This window comes from Natator depressus, chromosome 5, assembly GCF_965152275.1.
Source record: "Natator depressus isolate rNatDep1 chromosome 5, rNatDep2.hap1, whole genome shotgun sequence".
In the NCBI taxonomy this organism is placed as follows: Eukaryota; Metazoa; Chordata; order Testudines; family Cheloniidae; genus Natator; species Natator depressus.
In genome coordinates this window covers 22026904-22050249 of record NC_134238.1, presented here as the reverse complement: position 1 = coordinate 22050249, position 23346 = coordinate 22026904, and the positions used below count along the sequence as shown (strand labels likewise).

Sequence of the window (23346 nt, the reverse complement as noted above, 5' to 3'; positions counted from 1 at the left end):
GATCTCTTCCTTCGGCGGCAGGATCGCTGGGCAGCAAAGAGCACAGGGCTGAGTCTGGAGCGCGAGTCACTAACACGGACCACGGCAAGGGCGATGTCCCCGCGTGTAACACAGGAGACTAAGAACTGCGTCTCCAGCAGCCCGGGGAGATCCCTACGCTAGGAAACTGATCCCCCCCCCCCGCGCTCCGGCCCCCCGTAAATACACACCTCCCCCTCCCCGACAGCCACACAACTCCAGCGCGGCTCGCCTCGGCACTTGCCTGCGGACAGGGACTCAGGCTCCAGGGAACTTCTCTCCCGCGTCCAGCCCCACCTCTTGCTGAAGCCCCTAGACACCCCCTGCTTGCCCCCTCCGCAACATCTGGCTACCCCAGCGTCCGCCTGGTTCTCAACCCCCCCCCCCCCAGCTACCCCGTCTGCCCCCCCGGCAACATCTGGCTACCCCAGCGTCTGTCTGTTCTCAACCCCCTAGCTACCGCTGTCTGCCCCCCTTGCAACATCTGGCTACCCCAACGTCTGCCTCATCCCCGAGCCCCCCCCCAGCTACCCCTGTCTGCCCCCCCTGCAACATCTGGCTACCCCAGCGTCTGCCTCATCCCCGAGCCCCCCCAGCTACCTCTGTCTGCCCCCCCGCAACATCTGGCTACCCCAACGTCTGCCTCATCCCCGAGCCCCCCCCACCCCCCAGCTACCCCTGTCTGTCCCCCCTGCAACATCTGGCTACCCCAACGTCTGCCTCATCGCCAGCTGCCCCTGCCGCCTCTGCAACATCTAGATACCCTCCAGCCTTTGCCTCGTCCCCTAGCTGCCCCTGCCTGCCCCCTCTGCAACATCTGGCTACCACTATCCTCACTGCCCGCGCCTCTGGCGAGGACTCCCCAGCCCCCGGGTACCGCTGCCTGTCCCCGGTGGAACATCTGGCTGCCGCGGCCGCTCCTCTCCACGTCCCCCCGCTAACATCTGGCCGCCGCAGGGGGCCGCTCTCCTCCTCGGCAGGCGGGGTAGGCAGGGGCTGCGGCGCTGCTCTCCGAGGAGGCCGAGGGAGCTGCGGAAGCAGAGGCCGCCCGATGGTGCTGCAGAGCGGCCCGGGAGAGGCAGCGCGGCGGCGGCTGCCCCGGAGCCTGGCTGCCCTGCTCCTGCTCCTGGCTCTGGGGCACACCTGGACCTACCGGGAGGAGCCCGAGGAGCGCGACAGGTGGGTCCCCCGCTTCGCCCCACCGGGGCCGGCTTCCAGCCCGCGCCGCCGAGAGCCCCGGGCTGCACCTGGCAGCCCCAGCCCGGGGCGCCCCCGCGCCGCTGCCCGGCCCCGCTCGGGCTCTGGCTAAAGCCGCCTCTTCTCTCCGGCTTCCCCCGCAGGGAGGTTTGTTCCGAGAACAAGATCGCCACCAGCCGGTACCCGTGCCTGAAACCCAGCGGCGAGCTGGCCACCTGCTTCAGGTGAGCGGGGCGGGGCCGCGGGCGTGTGTGTGTGTGTGTTACCGGCACGTGGGACTGCCGTCTCCGTGTGTGTGTGTTACCGGGACTGCCACCCCCTTCTCCTCCTCTGTGTGTGTGTGTGTGTGTGTTACCGGCACGTGGGACTGCCGTCTCCGTGTGTGTGTGTGTGTGTGCATACGTGCGCGTGTGTTCTCCTTCTCTGTGTGCGTGTTGCCAACACGTGGGACTGCCGCCTCGGTGTGTGTGTGTGTTGCGGGGACTGCTGCCTCCTTCTCTGTGTGCTGTTACCACACAGCTGTTACCTTCTCTGTGTGCTGTGTGTTCTCCTTCTCTGTGTGTGTATTACCAGCACGTGAGACTGCTCCTCTGTGTGTGTGTGTGTGTGTGTTACCGGGACTTCCCTCTTCTGTATGTGTGTGTGTGTATTACCAGCATGTGGGACTGCCACCTCCTGAGTGTGTGCCACCGGGGCCTTGTGTGGTATGGTCACTGTGTTGTGAGAGTGTGCGTACTTGTTACCAGAATAGGAGTGCCTCCTGTGTTTGTGGGGAGGTGCATTGTGTTGTGACAGCTGGTGTGTGCTTGTCGGTATGAGAATGTATGACCGTCTCCTTGTGTGTGTGACACTTGTGTGTTGTGTGGTTGTGAGAGTGTGTGCTTGTTACACAGTGTGAGTGCTGCCTCTGGCAGGCGTGTATGACTCTTGTGTGGCAGGGGATTGTGTAGGGATAGTGTGTGCTTGTCTTTGTGTGTTGTGATTGATGGTGTATTATGGCAGTTGTGTGATTGTTGTATTGTGGTGAGTGTCGTCATCAAACACACAGCCTCCTGAGGACTGTTGTGCCAGGCAGAGTGGTCACAGTTGCTGGTGTGGCACCAGACATTGTGTAGTGAAGTTCCCAGACCTGGCTCAATCCTACGAGTGGGTGTCTGTCTGTATGAGAATGCCTGACGGTCTCTTTGTGTGTGTGTTATGATGGATGGGGTGTTAGCGTGACTGTTGTGATCAGCGAGTGTGTGGTGACAGTGAGAGTGTGTATTTTGTGTGTGTAAGTGTGTGTATTTGGAGTTTGTAGGCTATGGGACGCTGATAGTAGTACACACGTAAACATTCATGACAGTCCTATCGAGAAGATGAATAGCTGGTTTAATGGTTGCATGTTGTTTATAAAAGTTGTATCTAAAGTCAGCCAGAAAGAAATGTTTAACATTTGACTGGCTTGGTCATTTTCCCTTGCAAAGTCTTTCAGCAGCTGTGTCTGCTTAGCGCTTAGACTCAGGGAAGTTGCTCTGTGGAGTGAATGGGATGCAATGTATCCAGCACGTGCTCTGGTGACGTTGAGTTAGGGACTGTAACAGGTAACCCCCGCTGTACCAGTAACATTTGCTAAATTATAGCAGCTCTCCATCCACAGAAAGGTACAGCCTGGGGAGCAGCAGTATAGGCTTCCAAATACATTGCTCTGGTAGCATTTGTCTAAATCTTACTCTTGAGTGAACAACCAACAGGGGTAAGGGGATAATTCAATCCCTGGCCCCATCGACCTCTGTGCTGTGACTACCAACAAAGGTACCAACAGTGACAAATATATTTAGATAGATACTTGTCTATTATGAACCCACTGAAAACACCATCATATAATTATGGCTTTTGATCATTGCTGGTTTTCATCTGTGCCAGGCTATAGCATATGTCTTAGAAGTGAATGGTTTCATATTCCACAGGGGTGCAATTCAAGGGAATGATATTGATGTATGAAACCCTGCATGATTTGCATAACTGACACTTCTTCTTGCCATGCACTAATGAGGGCTGCATTTAAAATCAGCCAACATGCCCTAGCTAGCAGCCCCTAGATTTGAATGTTTGGGGCGTGCTGGCCAGATGTTCTTAGTGGAGTGGTTTTGGACTGTCATACTCACTTTTCCTGTTGATCTGAAAGAGCCTGAGTTTAACCTTTGGGGTATGGTTCATAAATCAATCTATTTACTTAGGCCTTTGCCTGAGATAAGTTGATGGGAAGGATGTTATGTTTTAAGAATGGCCTTCCTGCAGTTATTGATCAGAGATACTGTCTCTGAGTTTCCACTTTATATTATATGTTTGTAAATTTGAGGAATGTCCTCTTTATATACGGTTGTTTGCAAGAAATTATCAAAACTAGAATTGTTTCTAACTGCTGTAAATGTACCCAGAGATTTTGTCAAAGACATAAACTGCAAGCAAACAAATATCTAATTACCAATGTCCTCTGAGACAAGATGTTTAGCCTCTGAGAGGCACTTCCCTCTACAGAGCCACTTCCAGAGGTAACTGCACTGGGATGTGTGTGCGAGAAGTGATCTGTCTGCTATTACATATAGGGAGCATGCGATATGGTGAAAGCACTTTAGTGCTAGTGAAAGGCATTAAAGAAGTCCATAAATGATAGAAAACAAAGGGGAGTTTTTAAAAACCTCTTTTGGTGACAGATTGTTTTTCTTTTCACAATGCCTTTTATTTAGTATAAGTATAGGTGGTTTGAAATGTAGCTTTGCAGTGCACATAGGTCCTGCCTCCCCTCTGACTGTAAACGGGGAATTGTCACTAGTGGATGTGTTTCCAGTTGGATCCCTCAGGGAATGGTTTTGGCCTTACGCTATTTAACGTTTTTATCAGTGACCTAGAAGAAAACATAAGACCAACACTGATAAAGTTTGCAGATGCCACAAAAATTGGGGGAGTGGTAAATAAGAAAGAAGATAGACTACTGATTCAGAGAGATTTGGATCAATAGATAAACTGGGAGCAAGCAACATAGGCGCCAGCTCTGTGGGTGATCCGGGGCTGGAGCACCCACGGGGAAAAAATGGTGGGTGCTGAGCACCCACCGGCAACCCCCTTATCGGCTCAGCCCCACACCCCACCAGTGCCTCCCACCCGCTGGCTGGCCCCACGGATCAGCGCCTCTCCCACGTCTCCAGCCCGCCGCAATCAGCTGTTTCATGGAGTGCAGAAGGCTCTGGGTGGGAGGGGGGAGGAGCGAGGACACAGCACGCTATGGGGTGGGGGCAGAACTGGGCAGGAAGGGGTGGGGATGGGGTGGGAAGAGGCAGGGTGGAGGCAGGGCCTTGGGGGAAGGAGTGGAGTGGGGGCAAGGCCTAGGGCGGAGCCAGGGATGGAGTACCCCCTGGCACTTTGGAAAGTCAGTGCCTGTGGCAAGCAAACAATGTGTGTTTGAATATGGGTAAATTTAAACGTGTACATCTAGGAACAAAGAATGTAGGTCATATTTATAGGATGGGGGATTCTGTGCTGGGAAGCAGTGACTGAAAAAGATTTGGGGGTTGTGGTGGATAATCAACTGATCATAAGTTCCCCGTGTGAAGCTGTGGACAGAAGAGCCTATAGATCCTGGGATGCATAAACAAGGGGATCTTGAGTAGGAGCAAAGAGGTTATTTTATCTCTCTATTTGATACTGGTGTGATCACTGCTGGAATACTGTGCCCAGTTCTGGTGCTCACAGTTCAAGAAGAATGTTAATTTGGAGAGGGTTCAGAGAAGAGCAAGGAGAATGACTGCAGGATTAGAAAACATGCCTTATAGTGACGGACTCAAAGACCTCAGTCTAGTTAGCTTAATAAACAGAAGATTAAGGGATGACTTGATTATAGTTGATAAATATATACACGGGGAACAAATATTTAATAATGGGCTCTTTAATTTAGCAGAGGAAGGTTTAACATGATCCAGTGGTTGGAAGCTGAAGCTAAACAAATGCAGACTGGAAATAAAACGTACATGTTTAACGGTGAGAGTAATTAACCACTGGAACAATTTACCAATGGCTGTGGTGGATTCTCCATCACTGACCATTTTAAAATCAAGACTGGATGTTTTCCTAAAAGATCTGCTCTAGGAATTATTTTTGGGAAGTTCTCCAGCCTGTGTTATGCAGAAGGTCAGACTAGATGATCACAGTGTCCCTTCCAGCCTTGGAATAGATGAATCTCTGAGGTACACCTGGGGTTACAGAATATGCCAGTGTAGACGACCAGCCAAGGGGATGTCACAGCACAGTCACTGCTGCCCTCAGAGAGCGCCAGTGTATCATCACACACTCTAGAAAGGGTTGGATGGTGCCATGACTCACTTCTTTTTTTCTCCACTGGTCCCTGCCCCAAACCGCAGCTGAATCTCCCGTCTTCCTTTCCCCCATCCCCATGGCTTTACTTTTTAAAGGTACAATAGAGCCCATCATTGCATACAGTTCCTTAACCCACAGTATCACAAAACATTTCACAGAGAGATGGTAATAAACAGTGGAGAAAAGGAAGGCTGCCGCGTGGGATTTAAAGTGTCAGTGGTTCAGAGACAGAGTTTTCAGATAGATGAGGCAGCTTCATTGAGAGAGCAACCCCGACTGTGGAGAGTTTGAAGACTGAAGGTGCAGAATGAGCAGTGTGAGGTCCAGGTACTGAGGTGTGTTTGGCCTCCCTGAAGATAGAATCATAGAAGATAAGGTTGGGAGAGACCTCAGGAGGTCATCTAGTCCACCCCCTCACTCAAAGAAGGACCAAATCTCTAAGGATGGAGATTCCACCACCTCCCTAGGTAACCCATTCCAGTGCTTCACCACCCTCCTAGTGAAATAGTGTTTCCTAATATCCAACCTAGACCTCCCACACTGCAACTTGAGACCATTGCTCCTTGTTCTGTCATCTGCCACCATTGAGAACAGCCGAGCTCCATCCTCTTTGGAACCCCCCCTTCAGGTAGTTGAAGGCTGCTATCAAATTCCCCCTCAGTCTTCTCTTCTGCAGACTAAATAAGCCCAGTTCCCTCAGCCTCTCCTCATACGTCATGTGCCCCGGGCCCCTCATCATTTTCGTTGCCCTCCACTGGACTCTTTCCAATTTTTCCACATCCTTTCTGCAGTAGGGGGTCCAAAACTGGACACAACACTCCAGATGTGGCCTCACCAGTGCCAAATAGAGGGGAATAATCACTTTCCTCGATCTGCTGGCAGTGCTCCTACTAATACAGCCCAATATGCCATTAGCCTTCTTGGCAACAAGGGCACACTGCTGACTCATATCCAGCTTCTCATCCACTGCAATCCCCAGGTCCTTTACTGCAGAACTGCCGCTTAGCCAGTCGGCCGCCAGACTGTAGCGGTGCATGGGATTCTTCCGACCTAAGTGCAGGACTCCGCACAGGTCCTAGTTGAACCTCATCAGATTTCTTTTGGCCCAGCCCTCCAATTTGTCTAGGAATCCTCCAATTTGTAAAATTCTCCCACACTCGAGGGGTCCCAAATGCAGCAGTAGCAATGTCGTTCTGCTCTGTGTGCAGTGGGGCAAGACTTTGCCTGGGTACCAACGGCGTCACAGCCCATGTCTGTAATAGTAGTACTGCCTACCCCACGCTTTAAAAAATCACAATGAATCAGGCTGAAAAAGTAATGAGATTGCCTTTAAAATCAGGAGATTTCTTTTTAAAAGTAACTTTTGGGTTCTTTTTGCTTGCCTTCCGGTTTCTGGGTCTTTAGGGCTCACTTGGGTCATGTTTTTGAGCTTTTGTCCACTACATGGGCATTTTCGCTGTTTTCTATAAGGAAATGCCATTTTGAAAAAATTGAAATTTTTCAGAGCATTGCACAGATTTTTGACAACATTTTTGTTTCGAAACAAAATTGAAAAAATCCATTTAAAAATGTCTGGTTTGACATTTTTGGAATGAAAAGTTTTGATTTTTTTTATTTGAAATGTATTTGATATTAAATTAAAACAATAGAAAAGGTTGAAATTGAAATGAAACCTTTTTAATTCGTCAAAACAAAATGAATTTATTTTCAGAATTTTATTTTGTGGAAAACTTTGAAATTTTTCACATTTCATCCTGATGTGGGAAGAATTTTGTTTTTCAAACTTTCACCATTTTTCACAGGATGGAAAAAGCTCTAGCGAGGATGTCCTTTTATTTCATTATTTTTAATTAATGCTGTGATTCCCATGTAATCACTTGTCTCCAGGAGCTGGGGCTTTAAGTAAATTACCTAATATTGTTAGGGTTTGCAACACTGTAGCAATGGAAGCAGTGTTGAGTCATCTCTTGCCAACCTTCAGGATTGTGAGGGGAAGAAGAGCCCCGCAACAGAACCTCTCTCAGGTCTCCCACTTACCCCCATTCTGGTGTAGCATTTGGTCCTAGGCAATGAGAATAAGTCTGAATAGTTGGTTAGCTTCCCCATTTCTGGGCTCTGCTTTTCCGTTTAGAGAACATCCGTCCTGTGCTGCATGACCACACTAATCCTACCTTGCGGAGGAGGCTGTCATCCCTATCAGACTTTACCGCTGATCAGCCGTAGCAAGCGTTACTAGTGTGGTGCATGCTTTGACCCCAGCCTGAGATGGAGAAGCAAGAGGCGTCACTATGGTAGCAGCTTATGCTACCTCCCAATCTGTGAGGCTACCCCCAGAAGAATTTAAAATATATGAATATTCTCCAGTTAATGCTAATGTGTTTCCTTCATAGTGCACTGGCAGGTTACACCTACTAATAGTGAGCAAGCCAATGGAGGCTTGAGGTAGGGTGTGGCTTGATTGTGAGTTTATGAATAAAGATGAGCCAAAAGCAGGGCCAAGCCAAAGAGACTATTTTGATATTATTCACTTGTGATCATAGTGACCTTGTACTTGACTAGATGTATTTTTTTCTAGTATGTGCAGAGTCTGGCCCTTGGCTTAGTTTGGTTTGTATTTATTTTTAGATGTTGCTTTTATTTATTTCCACAAGAGAACAGAGAAACAGATTTGAATAGCAGTTGGTGCTTCAACCTGGCCAGTATTTTTAAGCCTTACTTTTTTTTTTTTTAACAATAAATAAAGTCGCATGTACCAATAATAAGCTTTCGTATCCATACACAGTAAGTCCTGGTCATTGCGAAGCATACAATACGATACAGGGCTTGATCTTGCATTTCTCGGGCAGCCAGAGCTCCACCTGAAATCAGTGAGAATCTGAGCAGCACAAGGAAGGTAAAATTGAGCCCTTAATTATTATAATGTCTCCACCCTCTCAGATACTTGCATATGGCATATTTAGTCTGCTTAACCCCTTTAAACAGACCCTAATCATTTTATTGGTATGCCAAATTAGGACGGTATTAGCAAAATTCCTTTATTGTTCCAGGGTACCTGTGTATTACTTGGCTTGTATTTGATAAGTCATTCATTTTGTACATCTTGGTTTAGCCCTAGCAGTAGACCTGACCACCCAATAAGCTTTTTTCACTGCTTATAGGTATTTTTGTGGATAGTTTGCTTTGCTCATTTTCATGTCATACAGTGGTGTCCTATATTATTCTTGCACTCAGTAGTGATCTGGTACGTGATTGAATGGAGGTTTCCACTCTGACCTGTGGTGACCAACTGTATGTTCCTCTACGAAACAATGTTAAATAGGACACACTGCACCCACTTTATCATAAGATAGAATAGCTCTGTTCCCATGAGAATATGGCAGTGGTTAGGATTATAGTTCTGTAAATATGGTTATTTCCAAATTAAGGAGGCTTAGCCTGTAATTTAATGTAATGCCACAATCATACCAGAGAATATTGGAGGGCAATTTAGGAAACTTATGAATACTTGTTGGAGTTGTCCTCCTTTTTTGAAAACTAACAAAACCTAACCTCACAATCAAGTAAGTCCCCCATAGTATTTTCAGGTGAGAGAAAATTATATTATGTTTAAATTCTATGATACAATGGAGATTGGTTTATAATAGATATGATATTCCAGAATGATAATCTAGAGCAGTGGTTCTCAAACTTTAGCAACCCAAGGACCCCCATTTTGATTTAAGATATTTTGCAGACCCCCAAGCTCCCTGCTCAGCCCCAGGTCCTGCCCCCACTCCATCCCTTCCCCCAAGACCCTCCCCCTCCCCTCCTCTTCCTCACCTCTTTCTGTACCCTCCCCTGAGTGTGCCCCATCCTTGCTCCTCCCTCCCAGTGCCTCCTGCACGCCGCTGAACAGCTGTTCCCCAGTGTGCAGGAGGCACTGGGAGGGAGGGGGAGGTGTTGGTCAGCGGGGCCTGTGGACCCCCGGAGTACCCTCGTGGACCCCTGTTTGAGAAACACTGATCTAGAGGTTTAGTAGAGATATTTGCTAATAAAAAAATGTTTAACAAACATTACAGTTATGCAGAAATTTTAAACTATAGGAATAAAAGAACAGTCCAGGGCAAAATACACTTTAGCAACAGATGGGAAAATGAGAGAATGTTTGTGTCCCAAAGTCATGGAAACCACCAGATACAGTAGATACTTACTTTGCGTCCAACCCTGTGTGCTTGAGCGTCTGCTAAAGGGTGCTGAGTGCCCTCCAGTTTCTGTACTTTAATGGGAGAGGAGGGTATTAGGTATCTCAGAGGACTGGGACTTTTATATTGCTATAGCAAATTTTAGTTCAAACTGCTCACTAAACTTGCATGGCTGACATTTACAAAGCATCCATGTTAGAACACGCTGTGTTCTTCCTTACTAATCTGTGGTGATATTGGTGCACATGCACCCATGCAATAAAGAGACTGCCCACCTCTGAGAGAGGTGGACTAAGTTTTTGGCCTGAGGGCCACATCTGGGTATAGAAATTGTATAGTGGGCCATGAATGCTCACGAAATTAACAATGCAGAGATATTCAAATAAACTTATTTAATAAAGATACATTTTAGTGGAAATAAACATTAAACCTTACTTACAATTATAAATATACTATTATAACAAAGTATTACAATGGTTAAACCAAACTTACCCCCTTGTCACGCCCTGTTTGATTAATGTGAACAATGCAGCTGTCACTCCCTGGCCAACTATCCTTTGTTTTATCCTCAACAATGGAAAATTAACACTACTAAAACAGCAGTCACCTAAGCCAACAAGAAGCGGGCACATGGGCTTGCACGTTCCAGGCGCTGATGGTGCATTTGGGCTGTGCAGCCGCAGTAACGTGTGCCCTCACACAGGTGCCACCTGAACACGTCAGAGCGTCGGGTAGGCAGCGCGGGGCCAGCTGCTGACCCGACCCCACTCCCGGGGGGCCAGGTTAAAAGGTCTGAGGGGCCGGATGTGGTCCGTGGGCTGTAGTTTGCCCACCCTGATCTATCTACTACTTGGAATAAGGACTGGGAGTTTGAATTCCTGGATTCTCTGTGTTTGACCAGTCCTCCCCCTCTTGCAGTCAATGAGGATTTTGCCATTGACTCAGATGGGCCCAGAATCACTCCCGCCTGAAACTACTGTTAGTCCTCCTGGTTTACCCATCTGTAAAAGGTGCACAATGTACCGGCCTCATGGGACGTAATGAATGAGGCCTAACTAATTACAGTTTGTAAAATGCTTTGCGGTCCTTGGGAGGAAAGTGCTCTAGACATGCTAATCACTATCATGGATAAGTTGTCTCCTGAGAGGTTGGTACAATTGAGTGAAGCATGATGCTGGGTTAAAGTAGGTGCTAAATAATAATTCTAGTCTTGTTCAAAATATGGGTAATATATATGAAGAGAGTGATGATTTCAAAAGTTATCAGTCTCTTAAGTACTAACAATATCCATCAGATTAGCCAGTATTTCCCTACAATAAATCCATGCAGGCTTTTGAAACAGGATATAATAATTGTACAACTATGGAATATTGTCCGTTTTCTTATCTCATAATTGTTTGGCAGCTAAAAATATCTAACTGTAATCAGTATAGTATTGCAGGTGTTGAATTCTGCCATGAAAAGGATACTCTAAACTTTATAACAAAAAGATAATTCAAATATAAGGCAGAAATACATGTATGCCTATAAGCTAGCTAATTGTGATGCTAACTGAAGATCACATTCTAAAAAAAGACTTCTTTTTATTCTATTGAATGCTGTTGTTGCTAGCAAAGTCCAATTTTTATAGACTGTGTCATTTTACACATTCTTAAAGGATAAAAGTTATTGCAAGTAAGTTAGAACTGAACTGCTCCACAAAGGGCAGTACTTCCACTGTTGTGTCCCCTGGGACCATGTTCAGTTCTTAGTTCCCAGAGTCCCCGAAGAGCATGTTGCATTGCTTCCCAGTTAATTTGACTACATAGATTTTTTGAAGTTTTCATCCAGAGAAAGCCAAGGTGATATTTTATCTCAAGACTCCTTTTTGCTTTCCAGACACCCTTTTCATTGCCTTTCTAATCCAAAACTCTGCTGTCATCACGTTCAGTGGAATCAACATAACCCTGATTCTCATTGCAATATAAGATTGTAAATGATATTTATCCAATTAGGGCAAAAGAACACATAAGCCCCAGTTATCTTGGAGCTATGTTGGAAGTTTGCTGAGAATTCAAGAGGATGAGATGTTCTTGGTTATATTTTACTTGTGCTTTGTTTTTGTTTTAGAAAAGTAAACAGCCACAACATCTGTAACAACGCTTTTGCCAAGGTTGTTTGTTTCCATAAACTAATATATTTTATTTCACATACTTTAAAGTGCAATGAGCTGCTAGCTCTTTGGGACAGTGCTGGTATCTCTGTGCCCAGCATATTGTGGCTGTGACTAGAAATGAATAATGAATCTTATTTAGTCATCATTTTGAAAATGGGAATTTCAGAACTAGATATGTCAATGCATCTGTCAGGCATAAAAGTCCTACTATATATATATATATATATATATATATAGCCTTAGGCCTCTAGGCACCATAACAAAAAAGTAGGACCATATCCTGAGATGTGCTGAGTCCCACTGACTTGGATGGGAGTTGCAGGTGCTCAGCATCTTTAGGATTTGGCCCATTTTCTTGCTATTTTCAGAATCTGACTTTTAGTAATTCTGATTAAAATCAGTAGCACAATGCGCTTTCTCAAGCACTAATAAGTATAACTGTGGTCACGCTGAGTGCAGAAGTGCATCTAATAGCTACCTGTCTGTCTGCTATCTTTGCTTTTTAATTGTTCTTACTCTAGCCTGACATCCTTCGGCAGAACTTAGTGCTTGTGAATACGGATAGTTTATAGGAAAATGTAGCATTGTTATTTTTTCACAAAACAGGTAAACCATGGCAGTGCAATAAACTTCCCCATGCCACCTAATCATTTATCCTCACTACTACTTTGAAGTAGCACCCCTAGTAACAAAGGTTTTGTGCCCATTCAGTCCTTGGCTTGACATCTTTGCAGAGACTACCAAGGGAACTGATTGTTGTCAACTCTTGTGGTGAAGTATGATGTGGACCTCTGTTAATAGGAACAAAACCAACAGCACGCACACATCTTATGTAGGTACCTGAATTGCTGGTAGTTGGTCATGATGACTTTCCACCATTACTGATTGGAGACACATTTGAGCTAGTGACAGAGGTCTTGTTTAAACACTTAAGTTGTACTGCTTTAGCTGGACTGGTATAGTTAAAGTGGTGCAACCCTCCCTTAGTGTGGATGCAGTTATACCAGTATAAAGGTGCTTCTACTGGTTCAGGAAAGGGAGTGAGCTATGCTAGAATAAGACACCTTTACACAGGCATAACTGTGCCCACATTAGTGGTTGAACTGGTATAAATGTGTCAGTAAAAGAATTACACCCCTACCCAACATCCTTTATATGCTTGTACAAAAACTGTGTGTAGACCAGGCCTAAAATTACCATTGACAACTACCAATCCAGTCTTCCAGTATTTTATTTCTTTTTTTAATTAAAAATGTGTCCCATACCAAGGTCACAGGCTCCTTTTTATAAAGCACAGTATAATCGCTATGCTGTCACCATGTAGTTTAACTGGGAATGTTTATGAAAATCAGTGTTTGCACTCTTAGAATACTACAGTATGTGTACCAAACACATTTGACATTTATATATGATCTCTTGCAAGTCTTCACTGAGGCTAATATAGGTTTGGATGATATACTTGCTGCTTACAAGATGCAATACCGAGGGTTAGGATATAGCTGTGTGCCGTAGCTAATATATCCCCCCACCCTTTACCATAGCATCTGAGAAACACAGTCTTTTATGTACGTATCCTCACAACACTCCTGAGAGGATAGGAAGTACTGTTATCCATATCTTTTATAGATGGGAGACTGTGGCATAGAGAGGCTAAGTGACTTGCCCAAGGTCACATAGGAAGTCTATGACTGAGCAGGGACTTGGACCTAGGTCTTCTGAGTCCTAGGCTAGTGCCCTAAATACTGGATGATCCTTCCTCTCAATGGTAATCAAAGATGGATGCAGATGATAGCTTCTATAATGCTCCAAAAGTGATTTTCTGCACAAAAACCAGAACCTCCCCAAATCTTCTCTTAAGCACTTAGCTATTGTGGTTGTTGGCAATATACAAAACCTTAAGACATTGAGAAAAGCACTTTCACACGTGGTAACACTTATACATATTTTCCAAATTTGTTACACAGAAAAAGAGGTGAATTTTTTTCAGGAACTGTTGGTAAAAGATCATCTTATGGATCTGAGGTTGCCTGCCTGGCAAACCCATTAAGACCACAAATGGTGTCAAAATGTGCACTCTGCTGCAGAAGAGCAGAGGATTAATACACCCTCTGTGAAGTCTAGTCCATGTTGGATGACAGTCCTCTGGGCTAAGCTCAGTCGGAATGCTACACAGACATCTAAATTATGCAATACAAAATGCAAGTTCTCTCATTTTCCTAAGGGAGTGTGTCAGGAGGAGTCTTGCAAAGGGCTTTTTTCTCTTGGCGCAACGGATGTATCTGCTGCTCCATAGTGTGCCAGTGACATGCTCACCAGCTATTGCTGGGGGAAAATTATCACTCCTCTTAGGAACAAGAGTGTAACCAGTTCTGTGCAACTCTACAAATCACCTCCCAGCTCAGCACCATGTACTCCACGAGCTTTCTGAATGCAGCCCTCTGCCGCCAAGCTTTCACTTTGCTAATGTTTGTTTATCCTTTATTAATAACCTCCCGTTTACCCCAAATGTGAATGCATCATAATGTTTTGCACTATGGAGGCTAAGGGCGGGTTTTTCAAAGGAGCCTCTGGAAATGAGGTGCTTAATTCTCATTGAAATTCCCAACCTGAAACTGTTATTACCCTTAGTAATGATGTTTTATCAAGATAACTGAAGAGAGAAGCCTCAAAGTCCCATAAATACATGTTTTTAATAGCGCTTGAGTAACAGCAAAAATCAATGCCTATGTGGGTTTACTTGTATAAAGGCTCCTATTTATACTTTCCCCTCAATATACTCAGTTCACTGTGAAATGGACCAATATAATTATGATCTTCCTGTGAACTGGTGTAATTATTGTGAATAATGATTTGAGGCAGGAGTTACTACAAAGGATGATGTCTGGCAAATAGCTGTTCGTGTATATGGAAGGTTCTTGATGGTCACATCAAAGGAGTTCTCAGAATTTTAAAATTGGCAAGCCACGAACTATCTGATAAGTGCCCTCCTTGGTGGTTTGATCAGTAATGAAACCCAGGTGCACTGCGCCATGGTTTTGATCTACAGACTATAGGGTTAAATATGAACTGACTTTTGGGGCATGTCGTCTAGCACAAAGACTCCAGACCCAACAAAATAGTAGCCTAAGGGCTCACTGTGGTTGATACAAAATATGTAGTAAATATAGGCCACCAGCGGGAATATGACTTTTAAGATTATACTAGGTATCATATATGCTCCCAAGGGTCAGACTATTTTGTCTTTAAAAAAATCTGATCACATCCCTTGTTTTAAATAAAACAGGGAGGCAGTGTGATCTAGTTTTTATTAATTATTATTTGCATTACTGTAGCATATAGGGGGTGTAACTGAGATCGGGGCCCCATTGTGCTGGATAGACAATCCCTGCTCTGAAGAGCTTATAGTCTAAATACACAAGACAGATAAAGGACGGAGGAAAGAGTAAAGAAAAGGAACAACCAGGAAGAGAAAGAGAAGATGGGAACTAAAATAGGCAGAAAAGGGGATGAGTAGAGACAGGAAATAGGAAAGAGAAATTTCATCTTGTCATTGTTTTCATCTAATTTGTGTGTGTGTGTGTGGTGGGGGAAATCATTTCCTAACTAGCTCCAATTAAAATATTTCCAGATTGCCTCCGTTTTATAAAAAAAATAATCTTTTCTAAGAAAAGAACCCTGTACTCCCAACTGTACTTGGAATAAAAAAAATCTAGTAAATGCTGCATCTTTCCTTGACATTTCTTCCTTCCTTTCTCTCTCTCCTTTACCAGTTTGAAAAATGTCTCTTCCCTACTGTATATTCTAGGTACATGGGGGTAGTGAGAGCGTATCACAGATGGGCACGTACATTGGCCCACTCACCCTTTGCTCAATCTGGCTTACTTTCTTTCCTCTTCTGTATTAGAAGATTTGCTGGTCCATGATGTTAGAGAACAAAAGGTTAAATGTCACTTGCCTTCCCTCGGCAAACTGGCTCTGCAATCCTTTGATGACCACCCAGTAGCTAGCTTTGAAGGAAAATATGTTAGTCCTCATTCTGATTCCACAAAATCAGGGAGAGCTAATTTTAAAAGAAATATTTAAACGGAAAAGGTGCAATTACCTTATACCAACGTGTCTCCTATTTTTTGTTTTCCATTTAATTTTTTTTTGTAACGCTTCCCCACAAACCATGGGATAGAATCTCAGCTGGTGTGAATCATCAGGGCTCCATTAAAATCCTATCAGAACTCCAGGTGGAGTGGAGGAGAGACAGTCAACAGACATATGGAGAAGTCAATGGAGCTGTGACAATTTACGCCAGCTGAGGATCTGCCCCATGTGTTCTGATCTTGCAAACACATACTCATCGGTATGTTTCACATGGCCCTGATCCTGCACTGTTAAAGGGAATAGGAGCGTAGGCTCAAGCCCCACATGTGTAAATTTGTAGCGCTGTGAGTTTAATCCTTTATTTTTGTCTCCTCTACCTCTTCCACAGAGTTCTCATAGATTTTCTCCCTATCTGTGTTTCACTGATAACATTTCAATATTCGTATCATTTCACTTGGAGTTTGTTATAATCACAGTGATTGCATTGCACTCAGTTGGTATTAATGTACATATCAAGATACAAGTAAAAGGTCTGATTCTAGAACCTTTACTTACATTACTTACTCTACTTATTTACATGAATTATTCCAGTGCAGTCAACTGAACTATTAATGTCTGTAAAATGTAGTCCTGCTAAGGGCTGCAGGATTGGGCCCACAGCACAAATGAATGGATATTTACAGTGATGGTTGTTAGCCCACCTGTTTTCAAATTTCTGATTATCATTTTTCTTCCTCTACTGCCCAGTTTCTTTACCTGAGTTTTAACTGATTAGTTTTCAAACTATTTATTGGTGTCTGTTATAAACACAATAGTTGCAAACGTGGTTCCATTACTGTTCTTTGCTTTCTCTTCTAAATTATTCCAATTATAATCAACCCAGATAAAGAACAGGACCTGCACGATGCTGACTCAGGAGAGTTGTTGGTGTAAAAAACCCCAAGTTTAGTCACAGACAGTAGTCTCAGATCTTAGTTCTGCGTTAGGAATCCTTCTCACTAATACAGGCTTATCCCTCTTATCCAGCAAATGTCATTGCTGAGCATATGAACAACTGAAACATTAGTACAGTAAAGAGTTTAGTTACAATGAGGCAACATATTTTCGGTTACATATGAAAGCTAAATGCATACATTTCCATTAATAAGTTTGTACTGGAATTTAAATTAGGTGGCACACATAAAGACCATGCTCATTGGATCGATATTAGCAGCAATTCAATAGTGAACCCACATCAAAAAGGCTTTCCCCCTTCCTTTCAAGTAGGCTGGGAACACTGTTGTATGCAATATTTTAAATAGACAAGAAAGGCAAAGTCCAAAGGAATAATTTGATTTTTTTAAAAAGGATTGTTGTTGGAGAATGAATAGGCTTATTATCAGTTAAATACAAGTTACACCAAAGGGGAAGCTTAAATGTGTGGAGGAGAATATTCATCTCGGGATTGCAAGTGTATAAAGGACAAAAGTCTTTTCTATAGGGAAATTAGTGGTGTGTAGCCTCCAGTGTAAACCAGCGGTGTTCACATTAGCTCTGCAGTCTCATTAACCTCTCGCTGAAGGTGAGGGTTGAAGATCTAATTCTTCTAGGCAGTGGCCAATAACTCAGCTTGCACAGTTGATGCTAGAATATATTTAGGATGACTCTTTAACCAAGAATTGCTGATGAATGCCGACATGTTTTCAGAATACTCGGTAATCTAGAAGTTGTTGCATCTGTTCGGTATCTTTGTTTCACAATTGTTTTATTAAAAAAGAAGCACAGGACCTTAACAAATACATTTTAAATAATTTTCAAAGGTGTAGCATGGAGCCTTAGCATCTCAGCTGAATGTTAACATGTTTATGGTCACATTAGATATATTGTAAATATGATGTCTCGGCTAGTTGGCCAAATGATTTAATCATTAATTACCCAGCTTGCATTGTAAAGTTTATTTGCATAGCTGTAGAAAGGAAAGCAGTGTTGTTTTCGGAAAGTTGCTTTCTGAAACATTGACAACACATTTATTTTAGAGATCGTTGCCCTTGAGAGAGAATAAGTTAAAATGACTTATGCTATAAACAGAAAATAGCTGAAGAGGAAATTACTTTCTCTATAATATATTCCTTAAAAAATAAATAAATGTCATATCGAGCTAAGAAAGGCCATCTATCTCTCTATCAGTTGGAGAACTGCATCCATCACTGTACCCTTAAATAACCCTTACTCATAAAAATAGAGGACAGAGGCAATGGTAAGCTACTCTTGGGCCATGTTTCACTTGCAATGGCTGTGAACAATCCAAAATGTGATGTCCGAGTGAATGAGATGCAAGTACAGGAGGTAGATCTAGAATGGAGAAATATCTACAAGAGTTGTTAGCATAGAGGATGCAAGTAATCACATATGAATGGATGAGGTCACCCAAGGATAAGGCATAGAGGGAGAAGAGGAAAGGGATAAGAACAGAGCCCTGGGAAACTCCCAAAGAAAAGGAGCATGGAGAGGGGAAAGAGCCACAAAGACACCCCTGAAAGAGGATCTGGAGAGGTGAAAACAGAGGTGCGTAAGCCAAAGGAAGGCAGATATCAAGGAAGATGATGCAATCGACAGTATCAAAAGCAGCAGAAAGCTCCAAAAGGAGAAGACGACTTAGCCAGAAAGAGGTCATTGCAGGCTATGGTGAGAGTGGTGTCTGTGGAGTGGGTAGTCTGGAGGCTGGACTTAAGTGTGTCCTGTGGTGAATCTCAAGTAAGGAAGCTAATTCAGCAGCTTGCCCAAAGGATTGGAGGGGAAGAGGAAGAAGAAGAGAGATTGGACGGCAGCTGGAGAGACAGGTGCAGTCAAATATGGTGGGTTTTTTTTAAGGATGAAAGCAACCAGAGCTGAGGGAGAGGCTCGTGGGGAGGAAAAATGGGGTGAAAGTGGAGCCACAGGACATTGGTAGGGTTTAGTGGGTCAGGTGGAGGGTTTGAAGAGGAGAGTAAGTCAGAGACTTGGAGCTCCATGACAGAGAATTGCTAGAGTCACTTGCTTTAGGAAGAGTTTCAGGGAAGGACCCAAAGTTTATAAATTACTTGGAGTATCTTTTAAAATTGTAAGGGCCTGATCCTGCAAACAGTTGAGTGCTGTCAATGCCTGTTGCCTTCAGCGGGAGTAGAAGGCAATCAGCACCACACAGGACTGAGTCTTCTGTTAGTTGGAACCTTCTCCATTGAAGTCCGTTCCTACTGGGAATGGGAGCATGATGAGACTTTTTGTCCCCACACTGGCAGAGTCTACAGTCCTGAACTGTAAATAGCATGGTGCAAACAGATGTTTACTGCATGTGATAGCGCTCTCACTGTATACATACACAGTAAGCAACATTTCGGTCAACCGGAAAATTGTGTATAAATTTAGTTAAATGTATAAACATTGTTGTTTTGGTATATAATGTGTTGTGACCTAAATAGGTCAGCTAACTTCCTTCAGAAGAAGGCACACATATTCCTACGTCAGCACAGCTTCTACCCAATTGATTTTGTGGAATATAAACTTGAAAAAAGTATATGAAACCCCACGTTAGCTACACTCTAGTCAGTTTTCATATTTAATCAGAAAATGGGATTTTTTTCCTGTTGGAATTTGAAATTTTCCTATCGGAAAATAACGGTTCTCCTGTGGGAAAGTTTAAAAAAAACCCAAAAAACATTTTCACACTTTCTGACAATTTTGTGTCAATTACCATGCCCTGAATCAAATACAGTAACAGTAAGAAACCGGCAACTGCTGCCCCTGATTCCTGAGCTACTGGATCCTGGGGAGGGAGGGGGGAGTTGCCTCAATATTTACTATGTTGGACCCAATGCGAATTAGAGAAAGTGATGAATGGAAAACCACCTTCCGAATGCAGTATGGTAATTTTGAATACCTGGTGATGCTGTTTGGACTGATCAACCTTCCGACACTTCATGAACTATGTGTCCTGGGACATACTGGACCAGTATGTAGTGGTTTACCTGGATGATATCCTGGTCTTCTCAAACAACCCTGACAGCACACTGGTCACATTCGAGTGGCCCTGGAGCCTTTACGGCAGCAGACTCTACGATAAGCTTGAGAAGTGCATGTTTGTCCAGATTTCCACAGAATTTCTAGGCTTTATCCTGATCCCCGAGGGATCAAGATGGACCCGTGCAAGGTCCAGGCCATCTGTGACTGGATGCCTCCCATGCCCAACCCCGACAACGCTTGATCTGCAGCGCTTCTTAGGGTTCACCAATTTTTATGAGTTGTTTATTTCACATTTCTTGAAATGAATTGGGCCTCTCACCTCTCTGCTCGAGAGGAATACCCAGTTCCAGTAGTCCCTGAAACCCAGAGTGCGTTCAATCAGCTGAAACTCACCTTTACCATTGTGCCCATACTGGCCCACCCAGATGCCATGAAAGCCTTTCTTATAGAAGCTGATACATCTAGTATGGCAATTGGGGATCATATTTTCCCAGCCACACGGAACCAAACAAATATTGCACCCACTGGCCTATTATTCATAGAAACTTAGCCCTGCCAAACAGAGCTATGAGATCCTGGGTAAGGTGCTCCTAGCCATGAAGGCGGTCTTTGAGGAGTGGAAACATAATTTGGAAGCCTCTCACCATCCAACTGAAGTACACCCTCACCACAAAAACGTGTGCAGGGCAAAGGCATTAAACCAGGGGTTCTCAAACTGGAGGTTGTGACCCCTCAGGGGGTTGCAAATTTATTACTTAGGGGTCACAAGCTATCAGCCTCGACCCCAAATCCTGCTTCGCCTCCAGCATTTATAATAGTGTTTAAATATAAAAAATGTGTTTTTTAATTTATAAGGGGGGGCCACACTCATAGGCTTGCTGTGTGAAAGGGGTCACCAATACAGAAGTTTGAGAACCACTGCACTAAACCAAAAGCAGTTCCAATGGGCTCAGCTCTTTTCTCAGATTAACTTCACCGTCACATATTGTCCCGCAACTGGAAATGGCAATGCTAATGCCTTGTCCCAAATCTTTGATACTAAACTCTGTGAACCTAGCCAGGAACCAGCCCACATCTTCAAGCCCTGCAACTTCCTGAATGCTGCCCTTCGCCAGAACCTAGTCATGCAATTGGTTATGCCTCTGCCTCAGAAATTCCACCTGACAAACTAGCTGCCACCAACAGCGAACTGCATGACCTCCAGAGGGGGTCACGCTTGTGAAGAATCTCATTTATGTTCCTGTGGGTCAGGCGAGAGTGGCAGCCTTATTGGTGTGACACAGCTCCCCCTGGTAGGACACCTGGGTCACTTTAAGACTCAGCAGCTGACATCCCATCTTTTCTGGTGACCCTGAATGTGCCCCATCATACAGGCCTTTGCAGTATCTTGCGAAGTGCGTGGTTGAGCTAAGATGCCACTCCACACACTGTTTGGTCTCCTTCAACCTCTGGGTTCCCAGTCCCAACCCTGGGCTGCTATTGCTTTAGATTTTATTGTGGAGCTTGCCCAGTCCAGTGGATTTATGACAGTCTTGACATTGGTAGACCACGTCACCAAAATGGCCCACTTTGTGCCCTGCTGAAGAGATGGGATCCATTTCCATTGCTCACTGGACTTCATCACCTGCAATTCTGGCAGGAGGCCCTATGTTTTCTGGGAGTCCTGCTGCATCTCTCTTCTGCCTTCACCCATAGTCCAACAGCCATATGAAAAGTGTCAATCAGGTTTTAGAGAAATATCTCTGATATTATATTAATCACTATCAGGATGATTGGTCCTCACTATTATTCTATGTGGTGTTTGCATACAGTAGCACAGATCATGCTTCCACAGGGAAAATCTCCTTCTTTGTCAACATCTGATTCCACCCACAGCTACCTATGAGCTCTCCTAACCTAACCCAACTACCTCAGGGTTGGTGCAGAGGATTCATCGGCCACGTGGAAAAAGTAAAGTTGACTACAAGTGACATGTAGACCAACACTGTCAACCAAGCCCAACCTTTCAGTGGGACAAAAAGTATAGCTATTGACAGAGCACATCCACATGAAGAGACCCTCGCATAAGTTAGTCTTCCAGTTCCTTGGCCCTTATTGAACCTGGTCACCAATGAACCACACCTATCCTGATCTCTCAAGATCCACCCAGTATTTCACATACCTCTCCTGAAACCACATACTGAAAATTTGTTTCCACATAGGAACTAGCCTGCTCTCCCACTGGCATGCATACAACGCCATGAGAAATACGTCATCCATGAGATCTTCGATTCTAAATGCTGGTGGGGTAAACTTTTGTACCTGGTTGATTGGGAAGGCTTATGATCCTCAGAAGCGTATGAGAGAGCCAGTAGAAAATGTTCATGCTCCTGCTCGAATACAAGCCTTCCATGAGAACCACCTTGAGAAGCCCAGAACCACAGCAACCAGAGGGTGCCCCTTGGGGACAATGTGATGTCAGACCCTGCGAGTCTTGAACCTAGGTTCATGAGGGTCCTGGGAGTCATCACACTTCAATCCTCCATCCAGCAACTCTGACAGCAGTTGGGACTGGGGTCCGTGAAGCCCAGTTGGGACACAAGCCTCACTCCTATGCTTTGAATGGAAGAGATCCAAGGCTCCTGATTGGGCTGCAGCCCCTATTTAGGCCAGAGGAGGAAACAGGAAATTGTCCATACAACTGGGCTCTGTCCTGCCATAGACTGCTTGCCTGGCGGTTTACCTCTTCCTGCCTTCTGATCCTGACCTTCCAGTATCCTGAGTAGGCCTGACTCTTGGTAACTGGTTCTTGCCCTCCTGTTCTGTCACCCGAACCTGACCTCCAGGTACCCTGACCTGGCCTGATTCCTGGTGACAGACTCTTGATCCCTTGCCTCCAGTCTGTCTCTTTGATTCTGATCTGGCATTCCAGCCTGGCCTGATTTCTGGTGGTTGACTTCTGCCTCCTGGACCTTTGGTCTGTGCCAGAAGCTAACTCCTCTGGCCCCTAGACCCTTGGCCAGCTACTAATGCTAATCCTTAGGCCAGGCCACCCATGCCAGTGAGGAAACCTCAATTTCCTTTTGGGGAAATTTCAAAAGGGGAATTTTTGTTCCCACACAAAAATGTTCACTGGGAAAATCCTGTTTTTTTCTGGTCAGCTATTCTCAATTTTTGTTAAACCCATTTGTTGCATCTGGTCTTAAATTAAGCCCTATTGCTGCAGACACTTCTGTATGTCAGTATCCCATTGAGCTCATTGACACTACTCATATGCATATATTAACTCAAAGTGTGTAAGTCTTTGCAGGATTGGGTTCTCAGTGAGTATGATTCTACTCTGTTTTTATTAGAAGCCCAATCTGTTTTGTTTTTGTTTTGTTTTTTACTGAG

The 23346-nt window shown here is 44.5% G+C and overlaps 1 protein-coding gene across 1 annotated transcript in view; it reads left to right on the top strand.

Annotated features, from left to right (window-relative positions):
• The first annotated feature begins 809 nt into the window (after window positions 1-809).
• The window catches only part of CCBE1 (collagen and calcium binding EGF domains 1), a 179548-nt gene continuing 157011 nt past the window's right edge, over window positions 810-23346 (top strand). Inside the window, exons 1-2 of the mRNA XM_074953908.1 lie at window positions 810-1197; window positions 1359-1439. Coding sequence (XP_074810009.1) covers window positions 1070-1197; window positions 1359-1439 — 209 coding nt within the window. The 5' untranslated portion in view covers window positions 810-1069. The remainder of the gene's footprint in view (window positions 1198-1358; window positions 1440-23346) is intronic.